The following is a 14,507-nucleotide window of genomic DNA, read 5'->3' as shown; positions in this document are numbered from 1 at the left end:
TTTCAGAGTATTTAAATGATTGGATTTCAGGAAAATAGGATTGTTTCATTTTGTGTTTGTATATATAATTTTTTAAAATTTTTTATTTATTATTTTTAGCTGTGTTGGGTCTTCGTTTCTGTGTGAGGGCTTTCTCCAGTTGCAGCGAGCGGGGGCTACTCCTCATCGCGGTGCGCGGGCCTCTCACTGTCGCGGCCTCTCCCGTTGCAGAGCACACGCTCCAGACGTGCAGGCTCAGCAGTTGTGGCTCACGGGCTTAGTTGCTCCGTGGCATGTGGGATCCTCCCAGACCAGGGCTCGAACCCGCGTCTCCTGCATTGGCAGGCAGACTCCCAACCACTGCGCCACCAGGGAAGCCCTGTATAATCTTTAATAATAAAAATTAGCCCAGAAGAGATTATTTTTCTATTTAAAAACCTCAATCTAAAAAGGTTTAAGAATGAAGGATAATGACTTTCTCTTTTTACACTTGAGTTTAGTCATGTTATACTTGCCTTTGATCTGTAGCAGTGTCTTCTTTTTTAATTTTTATCTATTATTTATTTATTTATATTTTTGGCTGCGATGCGTCTTTGTTGTTGCGTGCAGACTTTCTCTTGTGGCGAGTGGGGGCTACTCTTCCTTGTGGTGCGCGGGCTTCTCACTGCAGTGGATTCTCTTGTTGCGGAGCACGGGCTCTAGGTGCGCGGGCTTCAGTAATTGTGGCACATGGGCTCAGTAGTTGTGGCTTGCAGGCTCTAGAGCACAGGCTCAGTAGTTGTGGCGCACAGGCTTAGTTGCTCTGTGGCATGTGGGATCTTCCTGGGCCAGGACTCAAACCCACGTCCCCTGCATTGGCAGGCGGATTCTTAACCACTCCACCACCAGGGAAGTCCCTAAGAAAGTTAATTTAGTAATAGATTAAAAAAAAAAAATCCCTGATAAACTTGCTACTCTGCCAGTCTCTTCCTTGTGGGTCCATTTTGTATTCTTTGTCTAGAATACTGTATTTTTATTTTTATTTTGTTTGTGGTACACGGGCCCCCCACTGCCGTGGCCTCCCCCATCGCGGAGCACAGGCTCCGGACGCGCAGGCTCAGCGGCCATGGCTCACGGGCCCAGCCGCTCCGCGGCATGTGGGATCCTCCCGGACCGGGGCACAAACCCCCGTCCCCTGCATCGGCAGGCGGACTCTAAACCACCGCGCCACCAGGGAAGCCCTACCGTATTATTTTTATGTGATTGTAATCAACTATGCTTTTGTAGATCAAGTTTTTGGCAGCAATCTTCAAATATTAATTTACATTTTATCCTTTAAATCATGATTACTCTTAGCAAGTGAAAATTTTAAATGTTTCATTCATACCTTGTTTTGGTAGCTAATATTCTAGAGTCTTTTGAGTTGGTTTGAGAGGAATACTTGTTTTGGTGGGGGGGCCGCGGCATGAGGGATGTTAGTCCCCTGCCCCCCCCACAGGGATTGAACCTGCGCCTCCTGCAGTGGTAGCCCACTGGACCGCCAGGGAAGTCCCAGGAATGCTTTTATACTAATACTTTTTGAGCTTCTATAGTATATTAAATGTTTTTGAATGTTTTACCTGGATACAAAGCTGGGAGCTTGTCTACAAAAGAGCAAAAACAGTTACATTCTTTTAACTAGCGTCCTCAGTATGCTTCTTTCACCCACTACTGACCATTTGTTGTTTCATGTTTAGTTTTGTCTGAATTTTAATCTTCACTACAATTGTTAGATCTGACTGTAGAACACAATGTTGTATTTCCTTAGTTTGCTTTTGCATATTGACTTTGATAGAGTTATAGAGATTTGCCACACTAACAAATAAGCGTCCTTCAATGCAGAGCTACTGTTTTATTTCATGATCCTTTTCTAAGTATAACCTCTTTAGATAAGCTCTTGATGGTTCTCTCTTGAAATTCAGTCTTTTTTTTCCTCCTTTCTGTAAGTTGGCTGGAAGTTCTGTGGTATTGCTTTCATAAATCGTTCACAAATTTTTCTTGCTTTCTCCTTTTATTTAGACATTTACATTTACTAACAGATGGGCTGAATTTATGTGTTCTATTTCTAGGTTTTGATTTTTTAAAATTAAAAATCAATGTAATTAAAAAATACGTATTTGTATGTATATAAATTTATATGTACAAATCAGGGCCCCAGTCATATGTATATCAAGTTTTAAAGTTCTTAGCACCAAGATTTCAGATTACGGCAAAAAAGTAACTTCCTCTCATTATCATATCTTCGAAATTCATAAAAATATGTTTAACTATGTATATCTGTTACAGTATATGTCTGTCCTGTCTTTTTTGTGTTTATCTCATATTTCCATTAGATTTTCAGTTTCCTGTCTACTAATACTTTTGTTGTGTTAAAATAGATTTGATGAAGGTCACCTTCGAGAAAAGTAACTTTTATTTTTTCAATTTATTTTCTCCTGCCTTTCCATTTATAAATTTTTTAAAAAATTAAAATTGAGGTTTTTGACAGATATTCGGCTTTGCAGTTTTTATTGTGGGTAAATACAAAGCAGGTAACTTTTAAGACAGTATAATCTTTACCAGCTTTATTTATACCTCCTTTGAGAACTAGTAGATCAGTAGTTGACATAGCTCATAAGTTGGGTTTTTTTTTTAACTTTTTCTCATGGAAATTTTCAAGAATACACAAATCAGGATGCTCTCCACAATGCATTTGATCAATATGTCTCTTTAGTTTCTTTTAATTTACATTCGTTTCCACTTTTTTCTTTAAACTCTATTCTGTATATATATTGAAGAAACTGAGTTATTCTAAATTTGGCCGGCTGCATACTTTAAACAGCATTTCACATGTTTGTCTAATGGCTTAGGTAGATTTGGATCCAATTTTCTTGTTGCATTACATCAAACTACATACACTATCTGCTTGTCTTACTTTTAGTAAGATTGATAAGTCTGGGTATGCAGGCCTGTCACAGAGGAGTGCATTTAAAAAAAACATAAATCAACAAACCATTATTAAATATTTTATACCTTGGAAAAAAAACAGAAGTGAGTGCGTATATCTACCAAAATATTCCTGCAGCAATGCTCATGGCAGCCCAAATGCCCATCAGCAGTAGATTGGTAAATAAACTGTATATGTGTATTGTGGAATACTACATAGCAATAAAAGGGAACAAATTAAATGATAGATGCAGCACCACTTATGTTTCTCACAGAAATAATGTTGAGTGAAAAGAGTTGATGCAGTAGAGAGCATTCTATATGATTTCAGATATAAGAAGTTAAAAAATGGGCAAAATTAATTTCTCATTTAAACATATTGTAAGGCCAGTGAAACAATGCTACCTATTAAAAAGTGCTGCTTTCTCCAATTGATTGAAATAGCTCTGTAATCATATACGCAATTTCTATAGGCATTAGGGTGTATTTATCGTTCTCCATTGGTCTGTCTATTTATATGCCTGTATCACATAGAAGTTTTATATATGCTTGTATCATATAAGGTTTTTTGGGGGGGTTTTGGGGTTTTTTTTTTTTGCGGTACGCGGGCCTCTCACTGTTGTGGCCTCTCCCGTTGCGGAGCACAGGCTCCGGATGTGCAGGCTCAGTGGCCATGGCTCACGGGCCTAGCCGCTCCGTGGCATGTGGGATCTTCTTGGACCGGGGCACGAACCCGTGTCCCCTGCATCGGCAGGCGGACTCTCAACCACTGTGCCACCAGGGAAGCCCCATAGAAGTTTTATAACATGCTTTAGTATCTTAGAGGGTTTGAACTTTTCTCCAGTCATTGCTCTGCCTTTTTAGGATTTTTCTAGCTATTCTTATTTATTCTTTCAAATTCACTTTATAATCAACTTGTCTTGCTTCAGGAAACAATAATCCTGAAGATGTTTTCATTAGGATTGCATTAAATTAACAGATTATCTTAGAGGAAACTGCTACCTTAATGATGCAGAATCTTCCTTTTCAAGAACGTGGTTTGTCTTCCCTGTTGTTCACTTTGCTTCCTTCAGGCATGCTGTTTTATAGTTTTCCTTATATAAGTTTTATATTGTTTATTGTTAAATTTAAGTCTATTTTTATCTTTGCCATTGTTAATGGGGTTGTCTTTTCTATTTTTACTTCATTTTTTTCCATTTATTATTTCTCCTTACTGATTATTATTATATATATGAGGGCTTGATTTCTGTATGTAATTTTATGTCCTACCATTTTACTACATTTTCTTATTGTTTGGAATAATTTTTCCATTGATTCTTTTGGGTTTTTCAATTAAATTTATTATTTGCGAAGTAAGGTTGAGATAGTCTCCCCTCGCCCCAAGCCATGCACATCCCCAATTGTTATACCTCTAATTGCTTTCTCTTGTTTAATTGCATTGGCAAGTACCTATTTAATGTTATTTATTAGTTAAGTCCTTATTTTTTTTGACTTTAGTGAAAAAGTCTATAGAGTTTTCCCCATTAAGGTGCTGGCTTTTTTTTTTTTTAACAGCTGTATACATGAGAGATACAGTTTACATGCTGTAACATTTACCAATAACAGCTGTACAGTTCTGTGGGGTTTTTTTAGTAAATTTATAGGGTTGTGCAGCCATCACTATATGTAGTTGTAAACATTTCTGTCATTCTGAAAAGTTCCCTTGTGTCCTTTTACAGTGACTTTTATGTTGGGAGGTATATGAGGATATATTTGTATGTATGTGTGTTTATATCCTATACCTTATAAATATTTATTTTTATAATTTAAGGAATTATTCATTTTTTTAATTGAAGTATAGTGGATTTACAATATTAGTTTCAGGTGTACAACATAGTGATTCAATGTTTTATAGATTATATGCTATTTAAAGTTATAAAATAATGGTTATATTTCCCTGTGCTGAACAATATATCCTTGTAGCTTATTTTATACATAGTAGTTTGTACTTCTTAATCCCCTACCCTTGTCATGCCCCTCTCTGTTTCTCTCTCCCCACTGGTAACGAACAGTTTGTTCTCTATATCTGTGAGTTTGTTTTGTTATGTTCATTTATTTGTTTTATTTTTTAGATTCCATATAAAAGTAATAACATACAGTGTTTGTCTGACTTCTTTCACTAAGCATAATACCTTCTAGGTCTATCCATGTTGTTCTTTTTCTTTTATTCTTTTTTTTTTTTTTTTTTGCGGTACGCGGGCCTCTCACTGTTGTGGCCTCTCCTGTTGCGGAGCACAGGCTCCGGACATGCAGGCTCAGCAGCCATGGCTCATGGGCCCAGCCGCTCTGTGGCATGTGGGATCTTCCCAGACCGGGGCACAAACCTGTGTCCCCTGCATCGGCAGGCAGACTCTCAACCACTGCACCACCAGGGAAGCCCTCTTTTATTCTTTAAAAGAAAAAATTTCATTCTTTTTTTAATGGCTGAGTAGTATTCCATGGTATATATATTAACACATCTTCTTTATCCATTCATTTGTTGATGGACACTTAGTTTACTTCTGTATCTTAGCTATTGTAAATAGTGCTGCTATGAACAGTGGGGTGCATGAATCTTTTTGAATTACTGTTTTTGTTTTCTTTGGATATATACCCAGGAGTGGAATTGCTGGATCATATGTTACTCCTATTTTTACTTTTTAATTAAAAAAAAATTTTTTTTTTGGCCGTGCCGCAAGGCGTGTGGGATCCTAGTTCCCCGACCAGGGATTGAACCCAGGTCCACGGCAGTGAAAGTGCCAAGTCCTAACCAGTGGACCACTAGGAAGTTGCCTATTTTTCGTTTTTTGAGAAACTTCCATACTTTTTTCCACATTGGCTGCACCAATTTACATTCCCACCAACAGTGTTCAAGGGTTCCCTTTTTTCCACACCCTCTCCAACATTTGTTATTTGTGGTTTTTGTTGATGATAACCATTCTGACATGTGAGGTAATATCTCATTGTGGTTTTGACTTGCATTTCTCTGATGATTAACGATGTGGAGCATCTTTTCATGTGCCTGTTGGCCATCTGTATGTCTTCTTTGGAAAAATGACTATTCAGGTCTTCTGCCCATGTTTTAATTGGTTGTTTTTTTTTTTGATATTGAGTTGTATGAGCTGTTTATATATTTTGGATATTAACCCCTTATCAGTCATATCATTTGCAAATATTTTCTCCCATTCAGTAGGTTGTCTTTGAATTTTGTTGATGGTTTCCTTTGCAGTGAAAAAACTTTTCAGTTTAATTAGGTCCCATTTGTTTATTTTTGCTTTTGTTTCCTTTGCCCTAGTAGACAGATCCAAGAAAATATTTCTACAGTTTATGTCAAAGAGTATTCTGTCTATGTTTTCTTCTAGGACTTTTATGGTTTGCGGTTTTACATTTAGGTCTTTAATCCATTTGGAGTTTATTTTTGTAAATGGTGTGAGAAAAATGTTCTAATTTCATTCTTTTACATATAGTTGTTCGGTTTTCCCAGCACTACTTACTGAAGAGACTGTCTTTTGTCCATTGTATATTCTTGTCTCCTTTGTCATAGACTAATTGACCATTGGTGCATGGGCATTAATTCTTATTTCATTGCTTGTTTTTAATACAAGTGAGTGTTTAAGTTTTCTTTCTGACATATATTTAGATTAGCAGGCTTACGTTGTAGTCTGTCTTGGCATAGTGAAAAAGAAGTCTCCTTACAACAAAATGCTGCGCTATTACAATAAACAGTTTTTTCTCAGTACAGGAAGATAGCCTTTCATGTTCTGAAACATTTTGTCCCATGTTGTTTGTTAAAGAGGATGGCATTCCCTGTGGATATGCTGGATAATTGCAGTCATGAGGAAATGGAAAATTCTGCTGAAGATTACATGTCAGATCTCAGGTGTGGGGACCCTGAAAATCCTGAATGTTTTTCTCTTCTCAATATTACGGTAAGGCATCCTGCAGTGATTTATCAATCTTTTCAGTTGAGTTTATACATGAAATCAGTATCCTTTTATTATCTTTTAAAATGTTAACTAATCACTTTTGAAAATTTTATCAGAAGACTTTTCAGTAAAATGCATAAATATTGATTAGTTAGTACAACAGCATGATCAAGTTTTAAAAGGACTAACTTTACAGGCAGTTGCTTATTATTTGTATTGTGCCTTTAAAATTATATGTAAGTAGTTTACTAGTTTTGCTGAGATTGATTACCATATTTGAGCTAACCCAATTAAGTCTACTTTAGATTTGGAAATTGTTGTTTTAGAAATTTTTTTAATAAAAAAAATCAGCAAAACACTACATTATACATTTTTGTGTCACAAATCTTCCTTTTCCCAAAATATTAAAATAAAATTTCTAATTAGTAAACTGAGATATATTTTCATAGATCATTAGACATGAAATTATTAGAATTCTAGTGTGAATTTGATGATAGGCAAATAATTCTCTAACCTCTTTAGGCCTCAGGGTTTTCTTCTGGAAGATGATGTTTATTTAAAGAATTCTTTTTTTTTTTTTTTTTTGCGATACACGGGCCTCTCACTGTTGTGGCCTCTCCCGTTGCGGAGCACAGGCTCCAGACGCGCAGGCCCAGCGGCCATGGCTCACGGGCGCAGCCGCTCCGCGGCATGTGGGATCCTCCCAGACCGGGGCACGAACCCGTGTCCCCCGCATCGGCAGGCGGACTCTCAACCACTGAGCCACCAGGGAAGCCCAAGAATTCTTTAAAGTTTCTTCCAACATCAATATTTTGTAATTTTCTGAATGGCAATATTGTGTGTAAGTAGGGAATTAATGTTGGATTAATGAAAGCAGAAAAAATTTAAAGTATTGCATATATCTCACTGGAAAAATGAATTTACCCTAGTGGTTTTTACTAGAAAATGGAATTCTTTCCTCCTCAAGTGGTCTAAATAACAGATGATAAAGTTTAACAACTTTATGGATCATATCATGCTTTTGTTTTTATTCATATGCATAGCTAGAGCGCAGTAATATTTATTGAAATAGACTTTCATTTTTCCCCCAAGTTAATAAAATTCCTGCAAAAGCGAAGTCTATCTGATTTGCTCTTTTTTTTTTAAGACTAGAAATATCTCCTATGAAATGAAATTGTATAATTAGCGTTAACATACGTTTGAAATTTTGGTAGAAGCATGGTGTTTTTGTCTGATGTTTTCTTACCGACTCTTCACTAATCTTTAATAAATTGTCATTTCAGATTCCTATTAGCCTGTCAAATGTAGGCTTTGTACCTCTTTATGGTGGAGATCAGACCCAGAAAGTTCTTGCTCTTTTTGCACCCGAGGACTCACTCACAGGTCTCTGTTTTGTTTAATATTTGTAAATTGAGGAATTTGTTTTTCAAGCAATTAGAAATTTATTGAAAGATAGCTACATGAAGGAATTTTTAAAAAGAAACTTATTTCAAACTGTAAATTCAAGAAAATAAAATCCTTAGTTGCTTATAATTAAATGTTTAGTGAGTGAAATACAATAAAAATGGTATAAATGGGGCTGCCACATTGTATTGTAAACTATGGGTATATTTAAGGGTATCCTTGAAAACCTTACCAAATAGTAATATCATGTACTTTAAGACTTAAATGTTAACAATCATTTATTTTCTTTTAGCTGTGGCACTTTACCTTGCCGATCAGTGGTGGGCTATTGATGATATTGTGAAAACATCTGTCCCTTCTAGAGAGGGACTTAAGCAGGTAACAAGATCCTGGAATTTTAAAAGTGTTTAGGAGGCCATTTCACAATATGTTTCCCATAAACAGTGATAGTTTTTGAAGTTATTGAGCTTTTCTCCATTTTAGTATACCAGGTTATATTAAACCCTTAGAGTTCCATTGTTAACGGTGAAACTGGCACTTAGATTGGGCTTCCTTGATTTTATGTGAAAGTGTCTGAGAATTGGGGGAGGAGAAATGAGTACCTGTGGTTTAGTTAAGCTGTAGTTACCCATATCAACTTTAGCTTCTGATTTTTCTTTTTGGGTGGGAAAAAGCTTATTACCTCTGTGTGGTTGCTTAAGTTCTCTGTCTCTAGGAGAGAATGACCAGTAAACTTGCTTATCAGTAGGGCCATTTTGAGTGGTCTATTCAGTGTTCCAAACAGTGTAGTGGAAGGGAGGTCCTCAGCAGCATGCTGTAAAACTGGGTCCTTTATTCTGTCTTAGTCACCATTTTATCAGTTACTTAGAAGAAGACATAGTTGGCATACTTACCAGTTCTGCATGCCACAGTGCTGAATGGGAGAACTAATCCATAAAGGCAGAATTAAGAAACAAAGAGATCTAACATGATGAAAATAAATTAGTGAGAAAGGTAAAGTAGTATCTATGGGTTCAAAAATTTAACTGTACTGTATACCATGAAGACCATACTAAAACAGCAGCACATATGAAAAAGATTGGACTTCAGTTAATTAGAAGTAAAATCAAGGAAAGCAAAAAAGCTAATAAAAACCTTAAGTTTATACAGAAAAGCCCCATTATCTTATCAATATCTTTGATGTTTATACCTGTAATATCTGCATGCCCAACATGAAGAGAAAAAAAAATGTTAGGGATCTGAAGCAATTTGAAGGGAGAAGACTGAAATGGCAAGAGTACCCCAAATCATTTTAGATTCGTCTTTTCCTCTGTTTAGCTTTGATAGGAAACTTAAGAGATATCATGGCTGTCTTCAAATATTTGTAGACTATGTGATCCAGAATATCAAAGTATAGTCTTTGGGAAAGAGATTTCAGCTCAGTATCAGAAAGAACTTCATTCTGGTCAGAGCTGTTCAAGGAAGGCATGGGGTACCCTGTAAGCTGGAGAGCTTTGTCATTTCATGTGATGTTTGGTATTGGAAATTCCTTACCGGGGAGGTTTTTGAGAGTAGTGTGTGTATGCCTAATGCTTTTTCTCTCCTCTCGCCTAATTAGAGGACATTCTTGTTTTTCTTTAGGGAGACTTGGGATGGGGTGGGGGGGATAGATTTCATGGATAGACTCTTGTTTTTAGCAGTGACAGATGTCTATGGGGAAAACCCCACTGTTCAATGTCAGGCAATTGGTGAAGGTGTCCCTGGGACCGTGCAGCCCTGCCTGTAGGAGGTGAGGTTCTGTTTCCATTCTGTGATTGCCGCAAGTTTTGTTTTCATCAGACTGCCCTGGTGCCCCTGTCATTGCCCATCTGGTCTGGCAGAGGGGTATGTGTGTATGTGTGTAGGGGGAGACAGGTATTCCTATAGTTAGACAACAAAGACATGACTGTTAAATGACCATTTTACCTAGAAAAGATGAGAGAGATTCCTTTCCCAAGAGCATAATTATGGCTTTGCTCATCAAATGAGATAATCATTGTTTTTAAAGTCTTCAGGGCGTAACACTAAGCTTTTTTCACTTTCTTTTCCTTCTTTCTTTTTTTTTTTTTTAATGTGTAGGCTGGAATGGGGTGAAAAGAAGCATTAGAAATGGTGGGGGGCAGCAATTAGAGTTGGGGAGACCTGGGATCTGGGCAGCTGGAAGCAGAAAGAGAGCACTGACGGCTAACGTGGAGATGCTGGGGATTGGTATATTGGAAACCTGTTTTAGAATTTTGCTGAGAGGCATTATTTCATGCATAATTTGTGTCCATAGAAATGGATTGTTATTGGTATGAATGACTGGTCTCATCTTTGTGATAATAAAATGGTTTACAAATCATTCTGAATGTATTCAAAGTGCTTTGAATGTCAGTACAAGGTATGGAAGCAGGGAGCAAGGTAAATTGCATCTCCGAGTTGATGCTAACTGTTGTGCCTGGTGTCTCATCTCTTTGTAGGTGAGAACTCTTGGGGAGAGAGTGGTTCTGTATGTTCTGAATCGAATTATTTATAGAAAGCAGGAAATGGAGAGAAATGAGATCCCATTCCTGTGTCATAGCAGTACTGATTATGCTAAGATTCTGTGGAAGAAAGGAGAGGCCATTGGGTTTTATTCAGTTAAGCCTACAGGTGAGTCTTTAAAAGTTATTTAAAATATATATTATGTAAACCCACTTTTTGGACCCCAACTGTATCAATGTCCCTTTTAAATTAGTATCTAGAGTATGAATTGAGATGATTTTACTCAGTATTTCTTGGGAGTACTTTGAATCTATATAAGTGAGGATTGTTAGGAAAGTCTTTTGAAAAAAAAAGTAAACCTTTGACAGAGTGGAAAATTTCTCCACGTATGTGGACAGAGAGTTGTATGTTGAGCCTCAGATTTGTCTTCTTTCCCTCCCATTTCCTTCCCTTTATTTAAAGGTCCTTGTTTTACTTTGATTCCTGCTGCTATCACTATTACTGGCTCGTTTTAAATCCCCTGTCTACCTGTGGACCAAATGCGTAGCCTTTTTCTTCTAGTATAGCTGATTCAGCCTGATATAGTAAAGCAGCTAAAGCAAAGTACTTTAATATATTTAGAGAATCCAAACAGCTTTGAAATAGTCAATCTTGTAAAGTTTGGATTTCTGATCCTAAGACCCAACTCTGCCCTTTTCCTGAAAGACTAGTGCAGCTTCATCTTGCTTTACCTGTTTTCCTGTTCATTCAGTTCCCTAGAGCTACTGGAGTCAGAAAAATCAAACCTGCTTACTCCATGTACACATATACCCCACACCTTACAACCACTACACAACAAAGGCAGCCTTGTTTTGTACCTTGGCCAAAAGACCTTTCACAGAGAAGACTCACATTATTTTCCTGTCTTTTTTATATTTCACACTTGCCAAATTTAGCTCTTGTGGTCAGATGCAGTCTAAAGACAATACCAAATTTCCTGCTAATTTGAAGGACAGTTGTGACTAATACCTTAATTGTATAATTAGTACACATTTATGATGAGAACATCAGTCATGATGAGTATGATGAGTACATATAGTCAGTAAAAGGAAGGTCACTTTTTCTCAATAAAAAAAACTGATCTATAGTTTTAAATGTTTTTGCTGTTTAGTAAATACTTCAACTCTCCCTTAATGTGCTGTTTTATTCTTGTATAAATTTGAAGTAGAACCAATAATTTACGCAGCTCCAGAAAGATATCATCATACAGAGGTAGAATAATAATGTTTGTTAAATGGCGGCTTAGTGCTGCATTGCATAAAAGGCATCACTTTATTGTTTTTAAAATGTTTTCATAAGTTTGGGGCTGGAATATGGTTTAATTACTTTATACAAGTAATTCCTATGGAATTGGAGGCTTTTTGCTGCTCACGCTGGCTGCAGCGGGGTTTCCTACTTGAAACTAGCTCATAGACATTTGAAGTACATAAGAGTTATGCTTTCTCATTTAGAGCATCTGTAGATGAAAGACATACAGTTAAGAAAGGGCATAGCATTCCCCCCTCAGTATTTCTGATCAATATTTGATTCCAGGCATTGGCTCCTCTTTGTTTTCTGTGTTTTTGGGGCTCCTCCACTCCTTTGGGACCCGGCTTCTATTTTTACTTTTTCTGGTAGTCAACTCAGTTTTATATGCTGGAGCTTCCAAGTACTACTTGTCTACCCCTTTTAGCACCTTCCATACGTCTCTACTAATTGCCTTACTTCCTTACTATTTATTTCAGTGTTTTCCTGCTTTAAGTTCTGGCTCTCATCTGCCAGAGAACAGTGGAATTAGATGTGCTTATGCTAGCCTTTGGATCAGTAACCATCTAATTCAGTCTGGAAGTGTTTTTTCTACAAAGGAAACCCAAACATAAAATAATTTGAAAAATATTGTCCAAAACAAATACCGAAACACTTTGTGATAGAAGTATTCCTAATGTACATATCAGGAAAAAAACTGTACCAGTAGCAAAAAGATAAAATCTTTATTAAATACATTTGTAGTTGAATAAAAGCCTTATGATATCACTTATTATTTATGATTTTTAAAAATAAAATAGCAAATCAGTATATAGGGATATTAGTTGGAACATAAAAATAGCCTTGATATATAAGAGGGGACTTTGTTTATGAGGTCAAATCCTATTACAGTATAATGAAATTCAAGAAAGTATAAATTTTTTTTTTGCCTGAAATAAAGAGATTACTATGAAGGATGTATAGTTTGTTTCTTGGGTTAGGTAGATGTCAGATCACTAAAAATAGTTTTTAACAGTAGGTCATTGTGTAATATCTGATACATAACTCTAAAGGGAACTTGGAGAATTGAGTAACATCACTATAATAAGATTTTCTGGTCCCTTCTATGGTTATTAAGCATTTTAATCTATAAAAATAAAAAATAGGAACAGGATTAATGCTGAACCTTGTCACATTCTGGAAGTAAGTAATATTTGTTCATGGACTCATAAACTGAAAAAAAAAAAAAAGGTAAGCTCCATGTATTTCGTTGAGATGTATTTTCAATAAAACTTTATTTTTTGTTGAATAATTAGTTTTCCCAATGTATAATAGTTTTCCAAATGTATAATATACTTGTGTTTTGATCCATCATATACTAATATTAATTATAATGATAACTCAGAATTTCTTTTGAATTGATACTTAGAATCTTATGGTCACAAGAAACTTAAAAATGTATATTTTTATATACAGATATGTTTTTGCAGAGAAGAATGATTAGATAATCAATATATAATCCAAATATAAAAATATATTACATTAGGGTAATAGTCTAGTATAAATATAATAGAAATAGAAGGTCAGGGGTGGGGAAGGAACAATGTAAGCTTTTTGAGTGTTAAGAGTGGTTAGTTCAATAGTAGAGGAACAGTTTGTTCAATGGATGATGACAGTTATCAAATTGATAATAGTTTTTAGGGTCCATTTGATACATTTAAAATAGTAGTGATACAGTTTTTTTTCTTTAATCGATATTGTTTAATTGAAAAGGGAAACATAGTAAATTTACATAGCAAATCCTGGCAGACACTGTGTTAACTAATAGATCATGGTTAACATCACCAGCAATGAGACACATCACCATCAGAGACCCCAATTTATGATGTAGTGAGAAGGACATAACGTCACTTCTGAGGTATTTTTGCCCAAAATGCATAACCTCAATTTTATCATGAGAAAACATTAGACAAAGCCAAATTGAAGGTTATTTTACAAAATAACTGATCAGTAACCTCCAAAAGTATCAAGATCATGAAAGACAGGGAAGGGTGGAGGAATTATCAAAGATCAGAGTTGGGACATTAAACTAAATACCATATGGAATCTTTGATTGGATTCTGAAACAGAAAAATTAGTAGAAAAACTGGCAGAATTTGAATAAGGCCTGTAGTTTAGCTAATAGTATTTTATCAATGTTGATTTTCTGGTTTTGATAATAGTACTCTGGCTATGTAAGATGTTAACATTAGGGGAATCTGGGTGAAGGGTATGTGGGAACTCTTTGTATATTTTTGCAACTTTTCTGTAAGTCTAAAGTTATTTTTATGATAAATAGTTGTTAAAAAGTTAATGTTATGTTAGAGATTACATTCTTTGTAATTATTGAAACTTAAGATGGAAATTTTAGATGTTACCAAAATGTGTGAATACATGCCATCTATTTCAATATTATTTAATGGTTACATGAGCAAAAAAGTTCCCTTTGAGGAA

General features: G+C 35.8%; 1 protein-coding gene across 6 annotated transcripts in view; it reads left to right on the top strand.

Annotated features, from left to right (window-relative positions):
* The window catches only part of FAM169A (family with sequence similarity 169 member A), a 63,360-nt gene that overhangs the window by 13,807 nt on the left and 35,046 nt on the right, over window positions 1–14,507 (top strand). For all 6 annotated transcript variants that reach the window (XM_081230820.1, XM_081230822.1, XM_081230821.1 and 3 more), the window contains exons 2-5: window positions 6,735–6,869; window positions 8,150–8,249; window positions 8,563–8,648; window positions 10,748–10,919. In XM_081230820.1, the coding sequence (XP_081086946.1) occupies window positions 6,738–6,869; window positions 8,150–8,249; window positions 8,563–8,648; window positions 10,748–10,919 (490 nt within the window). In that variant the 5' untranslated portion in view covers window positions 6,735–6,737. The remainder of the gene's footprint in view (window positions 1–6,734; window positions 6,870–8,149; window positions 8,250–8,562; window positions 8,649–10,747; window positions 10,920–14,507) is intronic.

The sequence above is a fragment of the Mesoplodon bidens genome (genome assembly GCF_964165515.1).
Source record: "Mesoplodon bidens genome assembly, chromosome: 4".
In the NCBI taxonomy this organism is placed as follows: domain Eukaryota; kingdom Metazoa; phylum Chordata; class Mammalia; order Artiodactyla; family Ziphiidae; genus Mesoplodon; species Mesoplodon bidens.
The sequence above is the reverse complement of the archived record's forward strand: the minus strand, read 5'-3'. Positions and strand labels throughout refer to the sequence as shown.